At 43.4% G+C, this 16833-nt stretch overlaps 1 protein-coding gene across 2 annotated transcripts; it reads right to left on the bottom strand.

Annotated features, from left to right (window-relative positions):
- Positions 1–390: 390 nt before the first annotated feature.
- Positions 391–10823, bottom strand: LOC124039188. 2 transcript variants are annotated; one of them, XM_046355098.1, is made up of 8 exons: positions 10639–10823; positions 10143–10257; positions 9912–10056; positions 9216–9329; positions 2681–2843; positions 2343–2491; positions 1819–1952; positions 391–1511 (listed from the first exon to the last, which is right to left on the bottom strand). In XM_046355098.1, the coding sequence occupies exons 2-8, from the start codon at positions 10246–10248 to the stop codon at positions 1366–1368; spliced, it is 957 nt and encodes a 318-aa protein (XP_046211054.1). In that variant the 5' UTR covers positions 10249–10257; positions 10639–10823; the 3' UTR covers positions 391–1365. The 2 variants fall into 2 exon arrangements, with proteins under 2 accessions (XP_046211054.1, XP_046211055.1); XM_046355099.1 differs by having other exon boundaries at positions 2681–2825.
- Positions 10824–16833: the final 6010 nt, after the last annotated feature.

Raw genomic sequence — 16833 nt, 5'->3', positions numbered from 1 at the left:
TGACACACACACACACACACACACACACACACACACACACACACACACACACACACACACACACACACACACACACACACACACACACACACACACACACACACACACACACACACACACACACACACACACACACACACACACACACACACACACACACACTCCTATTCCATCCATAATGAGCTCAGCCTATCCAAGAGCCAACTGGCAGCCTCACAGATCACCGCTATAGAATCGCCAGAGCAATATGACACTCGCTAGGGCACTACTATATGTGGGTGTGTGGCTGCAATTTCCCAAAAGTGTCTAACCACTAAGTTACACTACTATTGCACAGTGGTAAGCTGTTGTTTTTGGCATCATTAAATCACAATACTATTTACAGATGAGTTCATTAATAATAAGTGTAATAAAAACCTTTATTTGTTTATGCCCAAACACAAGTGCAGTCCAAAGTGTTTTACAATATAGCACAGCTTTGATTCCAACGGTCACCCCGGCGTGATTTAGTGCTTCCAACCCCTCTTAAATATCGTGTGTGTTTGAGCTACAGACTTCTGGAGTTTTGTATTGGATTTGTCTACTGCATCGGTGACACCAACCATTAGCCTGATTGACGGGGTTGAACTAGAGCAGTGTTTGTGAGACAAGGGCGGATCCGGAAAACGATCCTTCTCACAAAAATGTCTGCAAAGTCCGAATGAGCTACAAACTATTATGACCCCACTATAACACGCATATCCGTTTTGCTCTATGCCACTCACAAGCTACACAAGAGTCGTTAGAAGGTAAGGGATTATTCTACATAGAAGATCATAGGAAATCCCAGGACACAGTGCCTGCGATACTGCAATAAGCTCACATAGTTATTTCAAACTCCACACAGTTGTCACTGACTAGTTGGATATTCATTTCCCACTGAGCAAACCATTTATGTTGAAGGAATGTAGTGAATTTCAGCTTTTTCACTGTGGGAATCCCTAGGACCAAAGAAGTTCGAAGAGAAGGTAGAAACACAAAGGTAGACAAGAATAGGGTATAAAAACAACGTGGTGGTACTAAAAGATGGACAAAACCATAAAAACATGATCATATTAATATCGCTTTAGTGTTGACAGCATGAGAGCATTTCTGTTCATTGTTTTTGACACACAGTAATTGACACGATTTCATTAGCGGAGAAAGACATTAGCATTGGCTAGTGCAGAGGCCCCACCCACCACGTGGAAAGCCAGCAGCGAAGTACCAAATCACCATCGACATGTGCTGTGGACACAGGGAGGATTTGGTCACATCGGTCTCAGCCATTAAATGTTAAGGGAAACAACAGGGGCCTACATATATCCGCAGCAGCTGTCCATCCCCTCACATGAAGATGAGCTTCTGTGTCCTGGCAATGTCCACCGGTGACCTGAGCTCCTCTTCTCCGTAAAGTGGTTGATGCTTGTGCTTCCACAACACCATGATGATGCGTACAATAAATATGACACTGGTTATGGCCAAGATGACGGCTGGAAAAGAGATGATGCGTCAGGTATGGTCGACATAAGAATCGTGGAAAAGTCACCGCGGTGACTGCCGATAGAGATGCACACATAACAGTGACACTGGGGAAGATAGTGTAAACATTGCCAAGAGCATGAACTATAAACCGTTCTCATTATCCTTACACATAGTAAATATAACAGCTTATCAGTTGCAGTTAAGGATGATGTGCTTGTAGAAGACCCATGGGAATCTACTAATAGTATAAACGGCCTACAGGTGTTCTCTTCCTGTAGGTGTCACTTTAGGAGTCATTCGGGACATAGGGCCTACCGGACATGATGTCTATGTGGGTACCGGGCGTGGCTGGATTGGCCACGCTCGCGGCCAACACCAGGATCACCACAGGGTACACTGTGAGGATGTAGCGCACGTGCTTATCCAGGTACCAGTTCTCTATGACAAACCTGAGAGAGTAGTAAGGAGGGAAAAAAACGTTTAAAATTAAAGTCTCACGCTTACAACAAGTGGATAGAAGGAAAGGGTTCTGGTGAATGTACAGTGTCCCTAAGCGGCAAATGAGCTTTTACATTTGCCCCTTAGGGCCATTGTATCATTGTCATGCCAATGTCATAGTTTATACGTTATATATATATATATATATATATATATATATATATATATATATATATATATATATATATATATATATATATCAAGCAAATGTACTGTTCATCAATTTGCAATGGAAATATTACTGGCAAAGCATAAATGGTTTATTAAGCTATGTGGTTTATTGATTCAATACCACTTTGGTGAATTGAGAGGTTAGGTACAAGTTAGGAACAAACTCTCACCATCCTATGAGTCCCAATTGGAGCAGCACTAGTACCATTATGGCAGCGTCTGTCTTGGGTATTGGGGTTTGATGGTCTAAAACAACGGTCAAGTGTAAAAAGGTAGCCACAGCCCACCATGTTGCATACAAAGCCACTCCGTTTTGCACCTGTAATAGAGTTAACAGATATGGTGTCCGTATTAGGACAGCTTCAGTCCTTCTGAAACTGAGGTTGTCCTAATATGGACACCATCAACTAGTGGCACATGTCTGTAACAAAAAGCACACTTGTGGAAGGTTTCTGTAAGCAATGCAATGGTCTTGGAGAATCATAGAAAAAAGTTGAAATGATTGTACCAATATTCGAATGAGCCAGAGATCATTGTTGTGATATTTGTGGAGCCACGCTCCATAGACGACCAGTCCGCAGCAGGAGAACATGATAATCACGCAATTTGAGATGGCCTGTAAGGCTGTGATCAGGAGCGTTGGCACCATCTTTCTATGACACACACAGAAGCTAGAAAACGTAATTTGTCTTGAGAAGTATACAAGTTAGTTCCTTATATTCAATGTAGAAACTCAAAACAACTCAAAACATCAAAACCTAAGGCTACTTACGTAACCCTGGTTCTATGAGAATATGAGATATACGGGATATGTCTGGGCATGTCCAAAAGCTCAAACAAAACAAACGCACAGCGTCTGTTGGAGACAGACAGGTCGAGTAGCAAATGAGGTGAGCCCCTCTCCTCCATAAAGGAACCAACTCCTCCGCCAATTGGTAATTCTCAAGCATGCCTCTCTTCCTTGCACTCTTGCGAGCAGGGAAAATTGGTGGAACATCTCACTCATATTCTCACAGAACCGAGGTTACTCAAGTAACCTTAAGTTCTATTTCAAATGTTTGTTTGGATGTCTCGCTGTGGGATTTGGCCAACTCCAGTCACGCAGACATGCTCTCCAAAGCCAGGGTAGTGCTAACATTACCCCTCAGAGGCTCCGACACTGAAGACAGTATGCACCAATGAAGGTGCAGTGACGTCCAGTCGGCTACAAACCTCATACCAATATGAAGGGTGGCCCAACATTCCGCCTAGCAACTCTCTTTTGAAGAGATGCCTTTGAACAGTGGCCAAGAGGTAGCCAAACCTCTGGTGGAATTACCGCTCAGGCCATCAAGGGGCTGTTAACCCTTACTATTATATGCTAATATACGGTGCCCTTCTTCTGTAGAATTGAAGGGTGGTGGGTGGAAAGCCATAAGCTCCAAGGCGAGACAATTGTAATTGCCACTGACCTTAGGCATGACGTCGGAGTTACCTTGGAAAACCCTGGGTCAATCTGTACCATGAGTACAGATAATCTTGAATGAATCGTGAATAATGATGAGTGAGAAAGTTACAGGCGCACACATATCATACCCCGCCGTAAATACTAACCTCCCCTCCCCTGTTACTAACCTCCCCTGGTGAGAGGTTAGCATGTCTTGGGGGTATGATATTTGCTCTAGTTGATAGATTGTTTTTTTGGTTTAGGGACAGTGCTCGGTGGTGACTGACAAGTTGACTTCCTGCCTCGGTTGCTTATGAGAGCGCTGAGGGGAGAGCAGTGGCACGGGGGGGGGGGACTCACCTTCCCTGTAAGCGGATGCATAGAAAGGAGCAGCTGCATGAGATGTATTGTCCTAGGAGCACAGATGGGCCTCTCCCCCATTTTTATGGGGGGTAAAGTCTGTACTCCACCGAGAAGAGGCAGGGCAGGACACGGAGTGAATTGTTGGCTGCCCGTCCTGGGGAGTCATGTTGGCGGGACCTGTCAGGGACCTGTCTGGGACCTGTCTGCGACCTGTCCTAACTGTCTGCCTCTGTTAGGAGAGCCGAACAGTGGGTTTGTAGCCAGCTGCATTGCTGGGGACTTTGCGTTATGAAAAATCCTGGTGACAGCAAGTTGCCTTCTCCTTCCCATGAATGTACTTTGGTGGGAAAAGTGCAAATCAATCCCAGAACAACAGCCAAGGACTTTGTGAAGATGCTGGAGGAAACGGGTACAAAAGTATCTATATCCACAGTAAAACGAGTCCTTTATCGACATAACCTGAAACTGCACATAGGGACAAAGATCGTACAGTACTTTTTGGAGAAATGTCCTCTGGTCTGATGAAACAAAAATATAACTGTTTGGCCATAATGACCATCGTTATGTTTGGATATATTGAAGCAACATCTCAAGACATCAGTCAGGAAGTTAAAATGGGTCTTCCAAATGGACAAGGACCCCAAGCATACTTCCAAAGTTGTGGCAAAATGGCTTAAGGACAACAAAGTCAAGGTATTGGAGTGGCCATTACAAAGCCCTGACCTCAATCCTATAGAAAATTTGTGGGCAGAACTGAAAAAGCTTGTGCGAGCAAGGAGGCCTACAAACCTGACTCAGTTACACCAGCTCTGTCAGGAGGAATGGGCCAAAATTCACCCAACTTATTGTTGGAAGCTTGTGGAAGGCTTCCCAAAACGTTTGACCCAAGTTAAACAATTTAAAGACAATGCTACCAAATACTAATTGAATGTACTGTACGTAAACTTCTGACCCACTGGGAATGTGATGACAGAAATAAAAGCTGAAATAAATAATTCTCTCTACAATTATTCTGACATTTCACATTCTTAAAATAAAGTGGTGATCCTAACTGACCTAAGACAGGGAAATTGTACTAGGATTAAATGTCAGGAATTGTAAAAAACGGATTTAAATGTATTTGACTACAGTGTATGTAATCTTCCAACTTCAATTGTATATTATATATAAAAATATACACACAGTGCATTAGTAAAGTATTTAGACCCCTGGACTTTTCCCACATTTTTGTTAAGTTACAGCCTTATTCTAAAATGGTTTAAATGTTTTTTTAGCAAAAACAGGTTTTTCAAAATGTTTGCAAATGTATTAAAAAAACTACTGAAATATCACATTTACAAAAGTCTTCAAACCCTTTACTCAGTGCTTTGTTGAAGTACTATTGGCAGCGATTAACGGCTTGAGTCTTCTTGGGTGTGACACTACAAGCTCGGAACACCTGTATTTGGGGAGTTTCTCCCAAGCTTCTCTGCAGATCCTCTCAAGCTCAGTCAGGTTGGATGGGTAGCGTTTGCTGCACAGCTTTTTTTACGTCTCTCCAGAGATGTTCAATCGTGTTCAAGTCCGGGCTGTGGCTGGGCCACTCAAGGACATTCAGAACCGTATCCCGAAGCCACTGTCTTTGCTGTGTGCTCAGTGTTGTTGTCCTGTCGGAAGGTAAACCTTAGCCCCAGTCTGAGGTCCTGAGCGCTCTGGAGCAGGTTTTCATCAAGGATCTCTCTGTACTTTGCTCTGTTTATCCTTCCCTCAATCCTGACTAGTCTCCCAGTCCCTTGCTGCTGAAAAACATTCCCACAGCATGATATTTCCACCACCATACTTCACTGTAGGGATGGTGCCAGGTTTCCTCCAGATGTGACGCTTGGCATTCAGTCCAAAGAGTTCAATCTCGGTTTAACCACAGAGAATCTTCTTTCTCATGGTCTGAGAGTCTTTAGGTGCCTTTTGGCTAACACCAAGTGAGCTGTCATGTGCCTTTTACCGAGGAGTGGCTTCCGTCTGGCCACTCTACCATAAAGGCTAGATTGGTTGAGTGCTGCAGAGATGGTTGTCCTTCTGGAAGGTTCTCTTCCTCTGGAGTTCTGTCAGAGTGAATTTCAGGTTCTTGGTCACCACCCTGACCAAGACCCTTCTCCCCCGATTGCTCAGTTTGGTCGGGCTGCCAGGTCTAGGAAGAGTCTTGGTGGTTCCAAACGTATTCCCTTCAAGAATGGAGACAACTGTGTTCTTGGGGACCTTCAATGCTGCAGACAATTGTTGGTACCCTATATATATACACGAAATATACACGAAATACCCCATAATGACACTTTGTCATTATGGGGTATATCGTATAGGTTGATGAGGGAAAAGAAATGTTAATCAATTTTAGAATAAGGCTGTAACGTAACAAAATTTGGAAAAGTCAAGAGGTCTGTATACTTTCCAAATGCACTGTATATAATTATATAGAGTACCAGTCAAAAGTTGAAACAACTACACATTCAAGGGTTTACCTTTATTTTTACTATTTTCTAGGTTGTAGAATAATAGTGAAGACATGAATTAACACATATGGAATCATGTAGTAACCAAAAAAGTGTTAAACAAATCAAAAAATATTTCATATTTGAGATTTTCCAAAGTAGCTACCCTTTGCCTTGATGACAGCTTTGCACACTCTTGGCATTCTCAATTAACAGGTGTGCTTTGTTAAGAATTCATGGAATTTATTTCCTTCTTAATGTGTTTCAGCCAATCAGTTGTGACAAGGTAGGGGTGGTATACAGAAGATAGTCCTATTTGGTAAAATACCAAGTCCATATGATGGCAAGAACAGCTCAAATAAGCAAAGAGAAACGACAGTCCATCATTACTTTAAGACATGAAGGTCAGTCAATCTGGAGAATTTCAAGAACTTTGAGTACTTCAAGTGCAGTCGCAAAAACCCTATGATGCAGTTGCACTATGATGAAACTGGCTCTCATGAGGACAGCCACAGGAAAGGAAGACACAGAGTTAGCTCTGCTGCAGAGGATACGTTCATTAGATTTAGCAGCCTCAGAAATCGAAGCCCAAATAAATGCTGCAAGGAAACCATTACTGAAGGACACCAATTAGAAGAGTCTCGCTTGGGCCAAGAAAAACGAGCAATCTCTGCATATGTGGTTCCCACCATGAAGCATGGCGGAGGAGGTGTGATGGTGCGGGGGTGCTTTGCTGGTGACACTGTCAGTGGTTAATTTAGAATTCAAGGCACACTTAACCTATCACTGCTCAGGAGAAGACCCAATTCCTGACATTTAATCAAAGTAAAAAATCCCCGTTTTAGGTCAGTTAGAATCACACAATTTATTTTAAGAATGTGAAATGTCAGAATAGGAGTAGAGAGAATAATTTATTTCAGCTTTTATTTCTTTCATCACATTCCCAGTGGGTCAATTAGTATTTGGTAATTAGTATTTGGTAGCATTGTCTTCAAATTGTTTAACTTCGGTCAAACATTTTGGGCAGCCTTCCACAAGCTTCACACAATACGTTGGGTGAATTTTGGCCCATTTCTCCTGACAGAGCTGGTGTAACTGAGTCAGGTTTGTAGGCCTCCTTGCTTGCACACGCTGTTTCAGTTCTGCCCACACATTTTCTATAGTATTGAGGTCTGGGCTTTGTGATGGCCACTCTAATACCTTGATGTTGTTGTCCTTAAGCCATTTTGCCTCAACTTTGGAAGTATGCTTGGGGTCATTGTCTATTTGGAAGACACATTTGCGACCAAGCTTTAACTTCATGATGTCTTGAGATGTTGTTTCAATATATACACATAATTTTACTACCTCATGTTGCCATCTATTTTTTGAAGTACACCAGTCCCTCCTGCAGCAAAGCACCCCCACAACATAATGCTGCCACCCCTGTGCTTCATGGTTGGGATGGTGTTCTTCAACTTACAAACCTGCCCCTTTTTCCTCCAAACATATTGATGGCCAGTTCTATTTTTGTTTCATCAGACCAGAGGACATTTCTCCAAAATGTACGATCTTTGTCCCCATGTGCAGTTGCCACCCGTAGTCTGGCTTTTTTTATGGCGGTTTTGAAGCATGGCCATTTTAAGCAGTGGCTTCTTCCTTGCTGAGCGGCCTTTCAGGTTCTGTGTATATAGGACTCGTTTTACTGTGGATATAGATACTTTTGTACCTGTTTCCTCCAGCATCTTCACAAGGTCCTTTGCTGTTGTTCTGGGATTGATTTGCACTTTTCAAACCAAAGTACGTTCATCTCTAGGAGACAAAACGCATCTCCTTCCTGAGCGGTATGATGGCTGCGTGGTCCCCTGTTGCTTTTACTTGTGTACTACTGTTTGTACATATGAACGTGGTACCTTCAGGCATTTAGAAATTGCTCCCAAGGATGAACCAGACTTGTGGAGGGCCACAATTGTTTTCTGAGCTCTTGGCTGATTTCTTTTGATTGTCTCATGATGTCAAGCAAAGAGGCACTGAGTTTGAAGATAGGCCTTGAAATGACATCATGACATCATTTTCTGGAATTTTCCAAGCTGTTTAAAGGCACAGTCAACTTAGTGTATGTAAAATTCTGACCCACTGGAATTGTGATACAGTGATTTATAAGTGAAATAATCTGTAAATAATTGTTGGGAAAATTACTTGTGTCATGCACAAAGTAGATGTCTGAACCAACTTGCCAAAACTGTAGTTTGTTTACAAGAGATTTGTGGAGTGGTTGAAAAAACGAGTTTTAAAGGCTCCAACCTAAGTTCATGTAAACTTCCGACTTCAACTAAAAAAAATAAAGAAAATAAAGAAACAGTGGCGGGGACCATGATTTGTAATTGTTTCAACTGCAGATTCCAGCTAGTTAGCCAAGTTAGCTAAAGCCTTGCGTCAATGGCTAACCAAATCTCGATAGCTAGCCGTGTGGTGCTAGCTAAACGGAGACTGACAAGGCAAAAAAAGAATTCTACTCAAAGCAAAACCTTTTCGTTCAGTACTCAACACTATTGTCCGAAGCTGAAGTCCTATGTTCAGCAGTGTTAACCTCATGGTTCGCCTGACAACGGTTTGGTAGGAAACCAGAAATCTAGTCTTGCTGAGGTTCCACAAGAAGGAGAGGTGAGAAAGACCAGTTGGCGCTTCCTTCGAGCTTGTGGACAGACCCAGGCGTATCCCATAGTGAGACATCGAAACGAGTATTTGAAATAGAACCAAATGCTTTATATTATCGTACACTAAATACACCTAAATATATAAACACTTACTCTTTGTCGTACAGAAATAACCATGCCATATTCAACATGCTATTTACGATCCAGGACAAGTAGAATCCATAGGGCAGGACAGCAGGAGTGGTGTACATCCATGTATAAGCTTCCCTAAGGAACAAGACCATCATCATCATCATAATTATTAACATCATCATCATCGTAATTAATAACAGCATCATCATCATCAGGGCCAGGACTAGGGTTGCAAAATTCCACTAACTTTTCCTAAGTGTCCTGGTTTTCCAGAAACGGTGGTTGGAAGGTTCATGTAATTGGGAGGGAATAAACACACATTCTGGAAAACCAGGGAATTTGTGGAAATCTGCAACCCTAGCCAGTACAGTAAAAATCACACTTTCTGAACTTTAAAAAATACACTTTGTTTTGTCTCACAATAAATACAGACCAGTGATTTATTTTCTTATGTCACGTCAGTTAGACTGAATGCCAGTCTGTTTTTACTCTTTTGCCAACTCATTATAGAATTGTCATTTTTGGCTTGACAATGAGTGACAAGGATTTTAGCCAGATAGCAGGAACAGATCTGGGACCAGGCTAATATCCAGTGCAAAGTTGATTGAATTCCAGCCAGGTTTTGGGAAGGCAAATTACCAAAATGTCTGAAGGACCCATGTTTAAATGAGTGTTTTGGTGTCAACGAGAGTTTAGCTTTAATGTACAGTATCTTACCTTCTACGGAGATTGTGTATCAGATAGATGAACATGCCGATCAACCAGATGTTAAGGACATCCCATAGAAAGAGTACCCATCTATCTGGGGTTAGGTGCGTTGTGGACTTGCTCAGTACATACTGTGTGGTTTGCATGAAAGCACCTGCATGTACAAACACACAGGTTACAAAATATTACAGTATATTTCATACAGATGTCATTGACTTAAAATGGACTGTAAGAATTCACCTGTCCAGGGCCCAAATAGAGCCAATATGTTGAATGTCAGTGCAATTAGATAGCTGACTAGGGCCAGAAGCATTAGCAGAGCACGGACTGAGATGCAATCTCCCATGGTCAGCGTCTACGGGACAGAAGTACAGAAGTCATTTCAGTCATTTCAGTACAGAAGTCATTTCAGTACAGTCATTTCAATAAATGTCCGTGCCTTCATTTCAGAAGTCATATTAGTCAGAAGCCGCTCTTCATTTCGCTACGTCAATAACATCTTGATTATTATTGACACCTTATACATCAACCAATTAAATAGTTTGGATGTCTGTGCTTTACCCCGCTGCACCACATTAGGCAGTTTGTTTTTGTTTCAGAATGTCTCTCAGACATCCCTATTCAACATTGTTACACGGCAACAGTGCATGGACTGTTCCCAGTACAATTAAGTGGATTGTTCCTAAATCATACTGTTATAAGACTGATGAACATATGTGAAATAAAAATGTCTTACCTTACTGTGGTGGCCCTGAAATACGGTTAATCCCGTCTAGGATACACCTTCCAGAATGTTCCGTGGAAAAAGTATTCAACAGATTGTCTCCAGTTGCTCCCACACAGGAGAGTAGGTGGACGCAGCACGCATTAGGTTCACAGTACTCAGGACGGTCCGTCTGCTACTCGTGCTATCTCCACAAATCATAGATAGACCGGGCCCCGTGGCTGGAGAGAGATATGAGTGAAAGTAGGAGAGACTCCTCCTCTTTCTCCATTCACAAGCCCACATGAAGTCATAATTGAAGGACAATCCGCGTCGTTGTGTCGGGGACAAGCCGTGTCATTGTTGTGATAATGTCAACTCTTACCCAACGGTGAATAGGTCACAAGGCTTAGGAACATCGTGGAAAACAAAACAAACTGCCGTATGCTGTCTAGTGACGTAGATCACCTCAATGTCATGTCATTGAATAATAGAAGAGCCTGTACCTCACTCAGATATCTTAACAATCGAACTGGCTGATGTATTCTATGGGACCACAAGGTGTCAGAGCTGCTGTAGGTTTTATAACTAGTGTTGTAACAGCGTGGGATATACAGCCTTATACCACACAGTGTCGCTCGCCATTACATTAGATCACACCAGTAGACATACAGTGCATTTAGTATACTACCATGGGAGTTTCTGCCGTCAGTTCATTCTTCCGCCAGACAGCATGACCTGCAGCTCAATTCCTGTTAACGTGTGTATTGCTTTTAAAACACATCACTGAGCTATTAACAAAAAAGATCCTACCAAGCCCTATGGCAACACTGGCACTAACTGAGCAAGGTTTCTTCATTTCAAGCATAATGTTTCTAATAGATTTACTGAAGAACTAACAGAGTTGCAGTGATTTTCCACTACTGTCCGGGCAGTGTAGAGTAACTACAGTACATTGTGTACTGAAGGGTAATTGAGACCATGTTCTTGTTAGCCATTTGATTATATTATTTCTGCTCTGGCGGGTGAGGAGGCGGGCACTGTGGCACTGGTCGGTTGGCGTTCCACCTCCCGACGGAGTCCTCGACCCAGAGAACCTGCTCTGTCCATGCATTGACGGCTCACGCGTCCTGCGCCAGATGTTGCCCCATGGTGCAGGGCGCTTTAAACGCTCTGCATAATTAATGAAGCACTCCCCAGGGACGCCCGGGATTAAGCGCTTATGAGCTCTCATGCACACTCTCTCTCTCTCACTCTCACACACACACACACACGCACACGCACACGCACACGCACACGCACACGCACACGCACACGCACACACACACACACACACACACACACACACACACACACACACACACACACACACACACACACACACACACACACACACACACACACACACACACACACACACACACACACACACACACACACACACACGCCTGCAGGAACGCACGGCATCCATACACAGGCAGGCAACCAGGCAGGCAGGCACACAGACACATGTAAGCACACACACGCATGTGTTGTTTGTCCTCACGTTTGAAGATATTTATTTTCCTTAAATCACCCTGTGTTTTCCAGAAATCCTGGTTGGAAGATTCTGGATATCCTGTTTATTCCCTCCTATTTACAGAGGTCTTCCTACATGGATTTCTGGAAAACCTGGGAATTTGGGGAAAGTATTTTTGCAACCCTATGCAGACGATAGATATCCCTGCTATCGCTTTTCCCACATCAGACGTTTATGACCTAAAGAATCCTAGCAGAGATCAAGGCACAATTTATCAGTTGCTCTTAACTCATTCATGTCCAATTACATACACGCCATCTATCATCATTCATATATGATGGATACTGCTCGCGACAATTCTATCACTACCTGTCACGGACCGATCTGTGATTCAAACACAATTAACGAAGAATTTAAGTTACAGAAGGCAAACGCCACTGAAGTCGTCTAAATCATGAACCAAAATATCTGCACAATCTAAGATTGGAATGTTTACTGACAGAGACCATCAAAGCGTATTTGTACGCTGTCCATATTAGGACAGCTTCAGTCTCAGAAGTAGTTGTTGAGACTGAGGCTGTCCTAATACGGACACTGTGGACACCGTATATTCGTATATTAGTTCATCAAATAATATCCCCAATTCTCGATTCCTGCACCATGAAATGCCAAATGAAACACTCCTCTGTTGTTAAATGCCAGACCCTGGACAGGGCAGACAGAATCTATGAAGAATGGTTTCCGCAATGGCTACAACACTGATGCCTTACAGCTTCTATCTGGATGTTCAATCAATACAACTATTAGGACTATATGACCATTAATAATGATTCTTTTAACGCCATTTGATTTCATATGAATTAATTCCACAGGTACTTATGAATCATTTCCAGGGGCACTTGCCAATTCCATCTGGCCCTAATAAGGTCCCATTGTTTCCATGGCTACAGCGATGATGCCCCACAGTGCTCTCTGTCTGACATCCTCATGCTGGCACCTGCAGTCATAGATGAGCATCACACACTAGACCCGGTTTCAACCTAACCTGCTGGTCACCAGGCAAGTTTGGTTGAGGTGTTTTGTACGCAATAAATACATAATACCGAAGCTAGAAACAACATTACATATATCAGTGATGTAGTGGTAAAACAAAAATTGGTGGGTAAACGCTGATCGCCATTGGCGATCCCTATACTTTCAATGCTCCTTATACCCCCCCCCTCTCTCATGGCTCAATGGCTGCAAAGACCTCTCTCTCTCTCCTTAGGAGATTGGACCATTGAGACAGACAAAGTTAAGCCTTCGTCAGTGTCCTGTTTGACTCCTACATGTACAGTTTAATAATTGAAAGGCCGTGACTAACGCGCTTGTGTGTTTTCACACTCTTGTTTACCCTCTATCTCTCACTGCAGACCGGGCGGGAGACTTTCATGCTAAATCCGTGTCAGACATTTGCTTTCCCTCTGGAATTAACAAGGCACCCAGTGCCACAATTAAGTACCGGTGACCAATAGTGTGGCCTTGGCAGAGATGATGATGAAAAAGGATAACTACAGTGAAACTATGCTATTTTCCTGAAATTCCATCCCCTGTTAGAGGGAAACACACATACGCACCAGTTCCAATGTGTTACGAACCGTCTCGTAGCCGCAACAAAGAGGGAGACAACGCTGAGATAAAGAAATAAAAAAACATAGTATTAAATCAAGTAAACTATATCCGAGGAACAACGGCGTGTGTCGTCAGTAGTGTACGTGAGTGGACGCAGGCATAGACGGTGATAATAAGGGGTGTTGAGAGGTGCCAAAACAAATGACACCAAGAAGCCTCAAAATGCCACAGCTAAAACAACAGTATGTTTGCGTGGAGAGAGTCTCTTCAAAGTATGGGGGAACCCCGAGCCCAGGTGTACACCATTTCGCTGACAACCCTCACAGCTCCGCCCACCGACATCCTATTAAGGAAAACCAGAGCAGAGAGAAAGAATTTGAATTCGGCAGACAGAGTGGGACGGTCGTCACCCCTCCCAATCAAGGACCCGGGAACACCAACCAACAAAATACTGCCCTGGTTAAAGCAGCCCCACTGTCCCAACCAACCTCGTCCTCCCCAGACCTCAGCAACCTTTGCGCACAGGAAGCAACCTTTAAGAGGAAAGAATAAAAAAGAGGACAGCAGGGAACAGATGACAGGAGCAACAGAACAACAGGACAAGACAAAACAACACACAAATAAACAGTGACTGGTCAAGGGGGCGAAACGCAAAAGTCACAACACTCGGGGACAACGCACATGAGAAAACGCACGTCCACCTGATCAATAGGACCAGACAACTTAGTTTTTCTCAAGAAACTCTATAGAACCGCTGACGGACCGGGTCAGCATCCCCAACGTCAATATCATGTTCTATTAAGTTTGTACGTGTAGGCGTATACGAAAACAAAACGGGAAAACTCAGAATCAGATCGACCAACTCGCCTCGCCTGTCAGCAGGTAGATGAGCGAGAAGGCTATCCAAAACATCCAGTGACTCTTCATTTTTCAATCTACCTTGCAGGACGCAATCGCCGGGACCAGGGACATCCTCCTCAGCATGCGCGGACATAGCATGACAAAAAGAAGAACCCAGTGATGTAACAGTGATGGGCAAAATAAACAGGTTTACCCTTTGCGGACTCCCACTGTTTGGCCCCAGAGGAACATTCCTAATAGGGTTTTAGCAGATGTACATGGCACAATTGGTGTTTTTTCCTCTGTTTAGGAGTTGCAACTAGATAGTCTTGCTCAGTGCACTGGCGCACAACCGTATATGGACTTTGAAACCTGGCTTGAAAAAGAGAACCAACAATTGGCAGCAGAGCACGAACATGGTCACCTGGACAAAAGTGAAAAGGCTCAGCTCACCGATCAAATATTCCTTTCATCCTCCCCTGTGAAGATGACCGCTTCTCTTTAGCCATCTCACCAGCGGTGTACAGGACTCACTGGAAATCACACACACGGAAGATAACAGGGACTGAGGTGGTTTCGGAGACTTCCAGTCATCCTGGAGCACTGCTAGAAGTCCATGCACACTATGTCCGAACACTAGGTCATTTAGACTGAAACCTGTGCTCTCCTGTGAAACCTCCCTGGTGGCTAAGAGTAACCATAGCAACCCTTCCTCCCAATACTTATCCATCTTTGTACAATACGTTCTCAACAAAGACTTGAGTGTTTGATGAAAACGTTCCAGAGCTCCTTGACTCTGCACAAGATAGGCGCTAGAGCCATTTTGTGTTTAATATGGAGCCGTTGGAGAACCTGACCAAACAGATTAGAGGCGAAATTAGAACCTTGGTCACTCTGAATAAACTTAGTAACCTTAGGGAATTCAAACAGTGAGAAACTGAGACAAAACCTTTAGGCAGCAAGAAACTTAGTGGTCTGACACATCACAGTGAACAGGTAACTACTACCATTCTTAGAGCAAGGCAGAGGGCCAACACAGTCAACAATAAAATATTTAAAAGGCTGGCTGACTACGGGAATAGGAAAATGCAGTACCGGCTTAATAGCTTGATTAGGTTTACCCGTTAATTGACAGGTGTGACAGGTTTTGATGAACGCAGAAACATCCCTCTTTAATCTCGGCCAAAATAAATATCTCAGTACGCAATTGTAGGTTTTCCTCAAAGCCCAGAGGTTTTCAGCACCAATTCACAAAACTTAACCTGACCAATAGCCTCCCCCACAAAACTACTTCTGTGAGGCACCCAATTCCTCTTCCTGGACATCATCCTGGAGACAATAGCCATGGGCGACATCTACAAACTGTTCCACAGGCACAATTTGGTCACACAACTCTTCTAATTTGGGGTCAGGCCGTTGCTTCTTGATTAGATCGGATCGGGGCACAGATAACGGAATCACGGGGAAAGTAGTGACAGACTTCTTTGTAACGTCATCATTAGTGACAGAAACTAACGGATGTGGGACCGGAGCCGGCTAACGCCGTAGGCTTATGTTTAACTTTAGCGTGAGTACTACATTTATCCTTCGCCCTGACAACAGGACATTCTTTTTTTATAATGACCTGAACCCTGAGAGTAGTGACACTCTTGACAGAAGTCAGCTTTACCACGGGAGTATCTCGGTGGGCAAGGGACACATTTCTCAGAACGTCCCCACACCACTTTTTGTGAGTCAAAACATACTCAGTACTCATTTCGTTCGTTACTGTACTGGATTGTGTCCTTAAATTGCTCTGGCGTAATCAGATCACACAGCCCCTGGAAAGTCTTAACCGTAGAGGCAGAACACCAATGATTAAACTGTGAAGGTAACTCTTGTGCAAACTCAACATGAGTCTGTTTATCAGCCCTTTTTAAAGTTCTAAATCATTGACGGTAAGCCTCAGGAATCAATTTGTGACTCTGTAACACAGCCGTTTTAACCTTAGCAGAGCTGACACTGTCGGCTACACCAAGAGCTTAATATGCTTCCTGCGCTTTACCAGTCAACACACACTGCAACATTAAGGTGCGATCAGAGTCAGGCCAAATCCTAGTGTCAGCAAAACGCTCAAACGATGAAAATAAAGTCTCAGGGTCCTTCTCATTATATTTTGGTATGTTTCCAACAATATCAAATATGTCCGGGGCAAGACCGAGAGAGGGGTGACCCCTAGGTAAATCAGGGTCACTTTCCCAAAGCAAACTCTCCCCCGA

This window comes from Oncorhynchus gorbuscha, linkage group LG07 (genome assembly GCF_021184085.1).
Source record: "Oncorhynchus gorbuscha isolate QuinsamMale2020 ecotype Even-year linkage group LG07, OgorEven_v1.0, whole genome shotgun sequence".
Lineage (NCBI taxonomy): Eukaryota > Metazoa > Chordata > Actinopteri > Salmoniformes > Salmonidae > Oncorhynchus > Oncorhynchus gorbuscha.
Note: the sequence above shows the minus strand (reverse complement) of the source record. Positions and strands in the feature narration are given on the sequence as shown.